Raw genomic sequence first — 11,884 nt, 5'->3', positions numbered from 1 at the left:
TGCAGCCCTTGGTGACCAGGGCTGATAATTAGATCAATTCTCAGGTCCCAACACCACTTAGAAATATACAGGGTGTTAGTGCCATCAGAGCAGCTGACAGTTGGCAGCTCCGTCCATCTCCAGCTCTGTCCACCTCCGTACTCAGTTTTCATTCAGATTTTTCCACTAGTTGGTGCCTAATCCACTTCTGTATACTTCCTTTCAAATCTCAGGGCTCCTGGATTATCTTCTGTATCTCTGTCAATTGGTTTCTTGATTCTTTGTTGAAGAGAGTCTGTGTGGTTTATCTGCCTATTCTGCCATCTTACCGGAAGTCCTCTGTTTTTTGATTTGTTGACTACTGTTTCCATGGGTGTTGATTGTGGGTCTAAGTAAAATGTAATACTTGTCAACATCAATATTTTCTCCATATATCATGATGTTTCTTATTGGTCTAGTTGTGAGGATTTGTGTTCTCTTTATGTTGAGGTGTAATCCATACTAAAGGCTATAGTCTCTGATCTTTATCAGTAAGTGCTTCAAGTCTTTTTCACTTTCAGCAAGCAAGGTTGTTTCATCTGCATATTGCAGGTTGTTAATGAATCTTCCAATATTGATGCTACATTCTTCTTTCTATATTCTATCTTCTTTATATTTTCTCACATACAGAATGAATAAGTATGATGAAAAGATACAACCCTGATGCACATCTTTCCTGATTTTAAACCACCCACACCAAACTAAAGTCACTGCCATTGAGTCAATTCCAACTCATAGTGACCCTCTTTGTGTTTCCAAGGTGGTAAATCTTTACAGAAGTAGATTGCCCAGTCTTCCTTCTGTGGAGTGGCTGGTGGGTTTGAAGCACCATCCTTCTGGTTAGCAGTCAAATGCCGTAGGCACTATGCCACCAGAGCTCCTCATAGTATCCCTTTATTCTGTTGGAATGACTGCCTCTTGATCTATGCACAGGTTTCTCATGAGCACCACTAAGTGTTCTGGAAGTCCCATTCTTTGCAATATTATAAATAATTTGTTATGATCCCACTGTTGATGTAACTTTGCATATAAGTTAGTCTTTAAACACCTTTTATCATTTTTATTTTTGAAGTACATGAAAAACTACTCATGAAACTACCAGGATGGAACATAGAGTTATAATTCCTACGATATGTTTTCTTAATAATTTTGGACAAAATATCCAAAACCTGGAAACTTTTTTCACCTTTCTCCTCTTTTAAAGAACCCTAGAATGTCAGTTACAATAATAAGAAATGTAAGGTTTCAGATATACTATTTTTTATGGCAGCTAAAATACCAAGTTTTTTTTTTTTTTGGTAAACTAAATATCTGTTAATTGAGTAAGCACTGTGAATGATAATAGTACTTTGCTGAACAAGGAAATGGCATGGGATAGATATGACCATGTGTGCCAAGCATAAGGCTAGAAACATTTTACATTAAATGTTTCTCTTAAAACTTATAAAAATGGAAGGAAAAAACATTATATTTTTTATTGATCACCTAACTGTATTAAGAAATGCACTCCACATCTTTTATCTGCAATTATCAGCAACATTTACTCATATAGGCATTATATATTAAAAAACCTAAATATTAGTACATTCTAGTTTTCAAGCTTTAAATTTGTGATTGCTAACACCTTAAGAGAGACCCAGAGGAAGCTTGCCACAGTCAAGGGTCTTTTGATTATTCCAAGTAACAGAAGCCACTAGACTTAATTTAAGGCAAAAATAATGCATTACAACAGCTTGTGAAATCAAAATACAGCTTAGCTTCATCAGGTGATTTGAGCTACAAGCTGAGAAGCCACCAGGAATCCTAACTGAGAGATCTTTTTGCTTTCTACATCAGTGTCATTCATTTCTCTCTCAGCAGACTGAGTTTCTTGTTTTTCTTTTCACACAGTTATCTAGGATTAGTGCCTTTAATTCTCATTTATATCACTTCAGTTCAAGTTAATAGCCAAGACTGATGGAATCTCTGTCCAAACTCTAGTTTTCCATGAGAGAAAATCTTACTTACTGGTGACTGGAAGAAGAAGCTCTGCTGGCACAATGCCTAAGGCATTTGACTGCTAACCAGAAGGTTGGTAGCTCAAACCCACCAGCTGTTCTGTGAAAGGAAGATGGGGCAATCTACTGTAAAGATTTACCTCCTTAGAAATCCAATGGGGGGTCACTATGAGTTGGGATTGACTTGATGGCAATGGTTTCTTCTTCTTTTTTTATCTGCTTTTAGGAGGCAGCTCTTCCTTAGTTGTATTTTGAGTGACTTCCAACCTGCGGGGCTCATCTTTCAGTACTATATTGTACAGCATTTCACTGTTATTTACAATTTTCCAATACTGTATCAGTGTTTCACTGCTATTCATAGTTTTCAGTATCCAATTTTTTTCAGAGGTGGACTGCCACGTCTTTCTTCCTAGTCTGTCTTAGTCTGGAAGCTCTGCTAGAACCTAGCAGTCCACTGTGGTCTAATGGTATTTGAAATACCAGTGCATGGCTTCCAGCATCACAACATGTAAGCCACCACAGTATGACAAACTGAGAGATATGTGGTGGAACAACACTATGAGGTACTTAAAATTATTTCCCCCCCTTTCCATGTAAATAAATTCAGATGTAATGAGGGTCCAGCCCTTGTACAGTCAGACTTGAACCCAAGTGATCTGATTCTTTAAGTGCTTTTCTACTATGTCTACTATATCTTATCCTGAGGTGATCTTGATCAGGAGTAGAAACAAGGGAGCCAACAACACTGGGGCAACAGAGAGGAATGGAGAAAAATTAGGTCATAAGAATCAAAATAGGATCTATCTTGCCAACAAAAGCTAATGTGTTGTTGTTGTTGTTGTTAGGTGCTGTCAAGTTGTCTCTGACTCATAGTGACCCTATATACAGCAGAATGAAACACTGCTTGATCCTGTGTGAGCCCCATGATCTTTGCTATACCTGAGCCCACCGTTGTAGCCACTGTCAATCCATCTTGTTGAGGGCCTTCCCCTTTTTGTTTATCCTCCAATTTATCAAGTATGATATCCTTCTCCAGGGAATGGTCCCTTCTGACAAGATGACCAAACATGACTTCATCAGACCATACTCACTTCCAAGGAGCATTGTGGGTACACTTCTTCCAGGACAGATTTATTAGTTCTTTTAGCAGTCCATGGTACTTTCAGCATTTTTCATCAGTACCACAACTTAAATGCATGGACACTTCTTCAGTTTTCCATATTCATTGTCCAGCTCTCACATGCATGTGAGGCAATTGAAAATACCATCCCTTGTGTCAGGTGCATCTTAATCTTCAAGGAGATATCTTTGCTCTTCAGCACTTGAAAGAGGTCTTTAGCAGCAAATTTGCTTAGGTGCTCTGGTGGCATAGTGCATAAGGTATTTGACTAGAAACTAGAAGGCTGGTGGTTCAAACCCACCAGCCACTCCTTGGAAGAAAGGTTGAGCAATCTATTTCCATAGTGATACTCCCTCGGACCAAAGGAGGGGTTGCTGTGAGTCAGATCTGATTGATGTCAGTGAGTTTGATTTGGTATACATCATCTGATATCTTGACTGCTGCTTCCATTGGTGTTGATTGTAGAACCAAGAAATATGAAGTCTTTGACAACCTCAGTCTTTTCTCCATTTATCACTATGGTGCTTATTGGACCAGCTGTGAAGAGTTTTGTTTTCTTTATATTGAGGTGTAATCCAGACTACAGACTGTAGTCTTTAATCTTCATCAGTAAGTACTTCAAGTCATTCTCACTTGCAGCAAGCAACGTTCTGTTGTCAGCATATCACAGGTTTTAATGAGTCTTTCTCCAGTCCTGATGCCATGTTCTTCTTCATATAGTACATCTTCTCGGATTAATTGCTCAGCATACGGATTGAATAAATATGGTGAAAGGATACAACCCTGACACACTCTTTTCTTGATTTTAAACCATGTAGTGTCTCCTTGTTCTGGTCAAACGACAACCTCCTGTTCTATGTACAGGTTCCTCTGAGCACAATTAAGTGTTCTGGAATTCCCATTCTTATCAATGTTATCCATAATTTGTTATTATCCACACAATCAAATGCCTTTGCATAATTAATAAAACACAAGTAAACATCTATCTGGTGTTCTTTGATTTCAGTTAAGATCCATCTGACATCAGCAATGTCATCTCTAATTCCACATCCTCTTCTGAATCCAGCTTGCATTTCTGGAAGCTCTCTGTCAAAATACTGCTGCAACCATTTTTGAATTATCTTCAGTAAGATTTTACTTATGCGTGATATTAATTATATTGTCTGATACTTTCTACCTTCTGTGGGATCATCTTTCTTTGGCATGGGTACAGATATGGATCTCTTCTAGTCAGTTGGCTAGGTATCTGTCTTCTAAATCCCTTGGCATAGTTGATTGAGTGCCTCCAGCACGGCATCCATTTGTTGAAACACCTCAATGGGTATTCTGTCAATTCCTAGACCCTTGTTTTTCACCACTTCCTTCAGTGCAGCCTTGACTTATTCCTTCATTACCAGTTGTTCTTGATCATATGCCACATCCTGAAATGGGTGAAGATCAACCAGGTCTTTTTGGTGCAGTGACTCTGTATATACCTTCCATCTTCTTTTGTTGTTTTCTGCATCATTTAATATATTGCCCATGTTGTTGTTGTTGTTATGTGCCATTGAGTCAGACCCAACTCATAGTGACCGCTCCTTGGGTTTCCGAGGCAGTATCACTACAGAAGTATGTTGCCCTATCTTCCTTCTGAGGAGTGGCTGGTGGGTTTGAACCACCAGCCTTCTGGTTTATAGTCAAGTGCCTTTGACACTATGCTACCAGAGCTCCTTTATTGCCCTAGCATCTTTCAGTATTGCAACTCAAGGCTTAAATTTTTTCTTCAGTTCTGTCAGCTTGAGAAATGGTGACTGCATTTTTCTCTTTTGGCTTCCCAACTCTGTCTTTGCACATTTCATTATAATAATTGATGTCTTCTCAAGCTGCTCTTTGAAATCCTCTGTTCAGCTCTTTTATCTTGTTGTTTCTTCTACTTGCTTTAGCTACTCTCTGCTCAAGGGCAAGTTTCAGAGTGTCTTCTGGCATCCATTTTAGTCTTTTCTTCCTTTTCTGTCTTTTTAATGACCTTTTGCTTTTTCTATGGATGATGTTCTTGATGTCATCCCACAATTCCTGTGGTTTTTGGTCATTGGTGTTTAATTAATCAAATCTATTCTTTACATGGTCTCTGAAATCAGGAGGGATATATTCGATGTCATATTTTGGCTCTTGTGGACTTGTTTTAATTGTCTTCAAGTTCAACTTGCATTTGGGCAGTTGATGGTCTGTTCCACAGTCAGCCCCTGGCCTTGTTTTGGCTCAAGATATTGAGCTTTTCCATCACCTCTTGCCACAGATGTAGTCAATCTGATTCTTGTGTACTCCATCTGGTGAAGACCCCATGTATAGCTGCCGTTTGTGTTGTTGAAAAAAAGATGTTTGTAATGAATAAATCATTGGTCTTGCAAAATTCTATCATGTGATCTCCAGCGTTATTTGTATCACCAAGGCCATATTTTCCAGCTACCAGTGATTCTTCATTGTTTCCAGCATTTTTATTCCAATCACCAGTGAAAATCAGCACATCTTGATTGCATGTTTGATCAATTTCAGACTGCAGAAGTTGGTAAAAATCTTCAATTTCCTCATCTTTGGTTGGTGCATAAAATTGAATAATAGTAGTATTAACTGGCCTTCCTTGTAGGCATATGGATATTATCCTATCACTGACAGCATTGTACTTCAGGATAGATCTTGAAGCATTCTTTGTGATGATGAATGCCAAGCCATTCCTCTTCAATTTGTCATTCCCAGCATAGTAGATCATATGGTTATCTGATTCAAAATGGCCAAAACAAGTCCATTTCAACTCACTAATGCCTAGGATATCAATCTTTACACATTCCATTTCTTTTTTGACAACTTCCAATTTTCCTAGATTCATAGTTTGTATGTTCATGTTACAATTATTAATGGATCTTTACAGCTGTTTCTTCTCATTTTGAGTTGTGCCACATTAGCAAATGGAGGTCCTGAAAGCTGTATTCCGTCCACATCATTAAGGTCAGCTCCACTCTGATGAGGCAGCTCTTTCCCAGTCTTATTTTGAGTGCCTTCTGACCTGAGGGGCTCATCTTCCAGCATTGTATTGGATAATGTTTCAGGGCTATTCATAAAGTCCAGCAATATATCAGCCAGTGTTTCACTACTATTCATAAAGTTTTCCCTGGCCAATTCTTTGAGAAGTTGATGGCCTCTTCCTTCTTCTGAGTCTCTTGGTCTGGAAGCTCTGCCAAAACCTATTCACCATGAGCAACCCTCCTGGTGTTTCAAACACTGGTGGGACAGCCTGCAGCCTCAAAGCAACACTCAAGCCACCACAGTACAACAAACTGATAGACCAGGTTGTCTCTCTTAGTTGGTTCAAACTGCTTCACTCACTTCCTGGCGTTCCCCCTACCTGTCTGGCTTCTGCTTCCTGCCTGGTGCTTTTCCCTTACCTGTTCCTGTTCCCAAGAGCCAATGTAGTAATTGCTTATTTTGACTTAAACATACATCAAATGTTATCTTGTTCTTTAACTGTAGACTTTCACTTTCCTAGTAGCTCAGGATACTTGGTTCTCCAGATACTTTCACCATATTTCCTAGTATTCTCTAAATCCTTACCAGTAAATCTTGGGGGCCCTGAAGCTGGAGACCATTCTAGGAAGTAGAGAATCAAAAGACGTAAGCCACAGTGAGGGCATTCAATTAAACATCACTACAAATGGAGTGTAATCAGGTCATGAAACTAAATGTGTATGAACTATTGAATGGAAAACAAATCTGTTCTGTACTATTTTATCCAAATCACAATAAAGAGTTAAAAAAGAGACATTTATTACTGTTATTACAACTACATGAAACTCTACAAATCATCGTATTTGAATACTTTAGTAAACCTCAATTTGCTGGAAATCAGTTTTCAACTTCTAAATCTTAGTGACTTAAGCACTTCCCTTGGAATCAATAGAAAATAGAAAGTCTTAGATAAAAATTGTCCATGTTAGCTGTCTTCCTTACCTATTCCTCCTTCATAGGCATTGTTGTTGTCATATACCATCAAATTGGTTCTGACTCACAGTGACCCTTTGTACAACAGAACAAAACACTGCCCAGTCCTGTGCCAGACTCATAATATTTGCTATGCTTGAGCCCATTTTTGTAGCCACTGTATCAACCCATCTCATTGAAGGTCTTCCTGTTTTTCATTGACCTTCTGCTTTTCCAAGCATGATGTCCTTCTCCAGGCACTGCTTCCTTCTTATAACATGTCCAAAGTACTTTTAGATGAAGTCTTGCCATTCTCACTTCTAAGCATTCTGGAGGTACTTCTAAGACACAATTATTCATTCTTCTGGAAGTCCATAGTATGTTTATTCTTTGCCAACACCATAATTCAAAGGCATCACATTTTCTTTGGTCCTCCTTATTCATTGTCATAGGCATTAGACCTATTTAAGTTAAGTTAGAAGGATGTGTCTATTTATTCCTTCTTAAAAAACTTAGCTTTGGAGTATAAATTTCTCACTATGTTCATAGCTAAACCAATAGACATGACAAAAACAACTCTAAGTTAATGTTCTTTTGTCTATGTAGAGGTTACTTGTAATAAAATAATTCACAATTTTACAGTGTTATTCATTGTTTAGTTCAGTCATTCAACAACTACTGCATGACCTCTTTTTGCCAGATACTATTCCAATTGTTCAAGATACAAAGCTGAGCAAGATGAGGCACTTTGACCTCAAAGCTTCAAAACATGTTGGAAAAAAAAAACCAGATACAATTATTGATATCACTTTTCCTTCAAAAACTTACTGAAGATCTGGCTCCTGGCTAAATTTGTGTGATTTTTCAGGCCAACCAGGCAATTACAAAAGGCTTACCTGGAAGGCCTTAGGGGGAAAGCTGCCCTCCCCAACTAGACTTGGTACACAGCCAGTACATTACAGAGGAATTGTAGTCAAGGAGTCAGCACCGCCTCCCCCTCCACATACACACCATTCCTCACCAGCCATGTTCTTTTGTGTATCTGCATTGCTAGACACAGTACCTCCTTATAGATGCACTGCTCAAGCACTGCTGTTAAGGCCTCTTTATCATGGGGAAATGAAAGGGAAACTTGAAGACACTTTTCCCCACACTGACGCAGTATTAGGAGCTCTGGTGGTGTAGTGCCTAAGGCACTTGAGTGCTAACCAGAAGACTGGTGGTTCAAACACATCAGCTGTTCTTCAGAAGAAGTTTGGGCAATCTACTTCCATAGTGATACTGCCTTGGAAACCCAAGGAGGGGCTGCTATGAGGCAAAACTGACTTGATGGCAGTGAATTTGGTTTTTGGTTTGGGACACAGTAGTCAGTGCCTTTCCACTCCTAATCCTTCACTTCATCTCCCTACTGGCCTTGGGGTTCATAAAATTGAGAGCTTCTTGTTCAGGGCTTCCTCAGCAGTGAGATGGGTCCCCAGGTTTGTGCTGATCCATCTGACCCTTGTTGGAGCACTGTTCGTAGGGAAATATGGAACAAGGGGAGCCGGTGTCTCCTTCAGATTTCGTTCGCTTATACTGTTCAAACAAGTGATTAAAGGCTTGGCTGTTATTTTCATTTTGGCTCATTGTTTTAATGGGTTAGTCTGACATCCTGTAGCTTAGCACAGCTCAGATTTCTCCAGCTCAATTCAGCTCCCATACAGGCACTGCCTAGCTGATTTTATAGCTGTTTAAAATAAAAATAAAAAATTACATTGTGTTTTGTAAAGTCTCTTATGCTTAGTGTCAGTTTGCTTGTTTTGGCTTTTCTAACACTTTTGAATCATGGCTTAGGTTTTCCTATCAGACTGATGGATGGAGAAAACAAGAAAGAAGGAAGAGTGGAGGTTTTTATCAATGGCCAATGGGGAACAATTTGTGATGATGGATGGACTGATAAGGATGCAGCTGTGATCTGTCGACAGCTTGGCTACAAGTAAGGGAAACTTAATTATTTAGGATGGTTACCCGATAAACACTTTTTTTTTTTTTTTTTTAAAAAGGCTTGTTCTAAGGAGTTTTATCTTACCTAAAAGTAAATTCTATTTTTCAACTGAAAAAATTCTGTCAGCATGCTGATTTGATTCAGAATTATAAAGAAATACTAAGTAGAGTCTATTTAAATTTTTCTATCTTCTCATAAGAAATATACATTATGTCACATAAGAAATATTATCTAATAGCAAAATAGTCTAATAATTCTTACTATTGATATTGCTGCTTCCCTTAGCAAAAGAAGTTCAACTTTTCCCTGTGATTTATGTTATATTGGTCTAGTCTTTTAAGAGACTTGAGTCATTGAAATTGTAACTATGCGCTTGCTCTATTGCTGAGCATTATGAAGAAAATGGAGTAAGGACTTGAAATGGAAACACATTTTTTTTTAAATTAATTAGTTATTATTATTTTTATTTTTGCAGTGTTTCCTCCCCTCCCCTCCACCCCTGGTATTCAACAAAGAAATGGAACATATTTTGAGAATTGAAGTACTATCTATTATCAAGGGATTTAGACGCCACTCTCATATACCTTGTATTTCAAGAACTTCTTCAATTCTTATGAATCAGATAGGCCTACATACTAGGGGAGTCCCTGGTCAGTCACAAAATGTCATATAATTTCCTCATAACACAGTGTTGAATCAAGTCAACCATTTTGTAACTTCAGCAATGAAGGAATTGTGAAGCTGCCTGTGAGCAGTACCAGTCTTTTCCATACTTCAACCTATATTTGGAAAGTCACTCTAGGACAGGAAAAAAAAAAAAATTAAAGAAATGAGGCATTAAAAAAAATTTGCAATAAATCAGTGTCAATGACACATCAGTACTTTTCTTTGTTTTTCTTTTTTCTTTCAGCTGGATCACAGAGAATAAGAGTTATGTTTTCTCCTTCCAATCATGTTTCTTTCTCCTGAAAAGACTACTATTATTGTATAATGAATTTAGTGAAAGCATGGGAGTAATTAGAGAAACTCACAGATACATGTTTTGGACTTTTATCCTTTCTGTTTTTTGGCCGTGGATATTGAGCTCCTCGTTTGGGTGTAGACGTCCCTGGGTGGCACAAATGGTTAAGCACTCAGCTACTAACTGATTGGCTGATAGCAGTTCAAACCCACCCAGCGATGCCTGGGAAGAACGCCCTGATGGTCTGCTTCTGAAAGATCAGAGCCATGAAAATCCTATGGAACACGGTTCTACTCTGACACACATGGGGTTCCTATGAGCTATGAGTTGGAATTAACTTGATGGCAACTGTTTTTTTTAGGGGGTGTGCCCCTGCTAAGATCCACTTTAATTGGCAGATAGGATCCATCCTCTGATTTATTGTTTCTGTTACAAAAATGACCACAGTTCTAGCTCAGTTTAAACAGACTAAATTTCTGTGTCCATCTCCTGAAGACCGAGACTGGAGAGACTGCATATGGCTGCAAATGGTGCTAACATCACTGTGGCTGCAGATGGTGCCAATGTTACTCTGCTCAAAGCCCTGAAAGTATAGCCCTGAGCCCCCGTTAGTGAACCAAGGCAGATACTTGGCCTTGGTACAAGGGTACTCTTACCTGTGGCCTTGGCTCCAGCTTCTGTGGCAGCTGCAGCCCTAGGCTGAGGCAAGTGGCTCTAGCATCAGAGGTCCTGCAAGCTATGTTTTAAAGAAAATGGTTCATAGGCAAACCATGCAGTTGCATGGGCCAGCAATAGTGAAGAAAATCTTTAAAACTGGGAACTCATTTTCTGAAATACTAAATAGTACTTGAAACGAATGGCTGTAAGAATTTTTGTATTATCTCAAAGAAAAGAAAGATCATCCAAATGGAAGAAAATGATCATTTATATTAAATTCAGTAAAAATTAACTTTCTTAATATTTTGGTTTAGTATTAGTCATTTCAATGTTCTAATCTCTTTTCTTGCCAATTAGATTGAATTTGATAGTCATTAATAATTCCTAAACATCATTAATACAAGGTTTAAAATTTTAAATTAAATACATTATTTAAATTTAGTTTTTGAGCCCAACATGAGCAGATGGTCATTTTCCTCCATTCCTTGGCAAGTTCTCTTTGAAAAACACTGGCTGTGTTGTAGCTGTCATGCCAGTGAGGATTGTCAGTTTTTCTTGGTGTGTAGTGTAATTATGCCCAGTCACACACTTGGCCATGATAGTTTTGAGCAATAAGTGGATGTGGGAGATAGGTTTACCTCTTACTGGCTGAGCGGCATTGCCATATGGCCCAATTTTTCTGAGACTTAAGTTTCTGTAATATGTAAGGAAAATGTCAATACCTGGAGCATTATGAAACTTAAACTAATATATACTAGCTCATAGTAGATTATTAACAAATAACAACATTAATTAAAAAGTATATCCTTGATTATCTATCTATCTGTGTTCTTAGCTTCCTAGTACTGCTGTAATGCAAATACCACAAGTGTGTGACTTTAAAGAACAATTTATTTTCTCACAGCTCTGGAGGCTACAAGTCCAAATCAGGGTCTCAGCCATGTCACCTCCATTCTCGTTGGTAGCCCTGGGCATTCCTTTGTTCCTTGGCTTGTAGACATTCCTCACCAGTTTGTGCATACCTCTGTATCTAAACTGCTCTTTTTATAACTCAGAAGCAATTAGGTTGAAGATGCAGACTTCTTTGGTATGACCTTATTAACATAACAAAGAAAACCTATTTGCATTAGAATTACATCTACAAGTATAGGTCATTGTGGTATAGTGTTTCAGATTCCAACACCTATGGGGGGGGG

At 38.4% G+C, this 11,884-nt stretch overlaps 1 protein-coding gene across 1 annotated transcript in view; it reads left to right on the top strand.

Moving 5' to 3' along the window:
- PRSS12 (serine protease 12) overlaps positions 1-11,884 on the top strand; it is a 192,822-nt gene that overhangs the window by 101,266 nt on the left and 79,672 nt on the right. Inside the window, exon 8 of the mRNA XM_007952377.1 lies at positions 8,920-9,061. Within this exon, the coding sequence (XP_007950568.1) occupies positions 8,920-9,061 (142 nt within the window). The remainder of the gene's footprint in view (positions 1-8,919; positions 9,062-11,884) is intronic.

Source organism: Orycteropus afer, unplaced genomic scaffold (assembly GCF_000298275.1).
Source record: "Orycteropus afer afer isolate SDZICR_OR568_19922 unplaced genomic scaffold, OryAfe1.0 scaffold00332, whole genome shotgun sequence".
NCBI lineage: Eukaryota > Metazoa > Chordata > Mammalia > Tubulidentata > Orycteropodidae > Orycteropus > Orycteropus afer.
The sequence above is the reverse complement of the archived record's forward strand: the minus strand, read 5'-3'. Positions and strand labels throughout refer to the sequence as shown.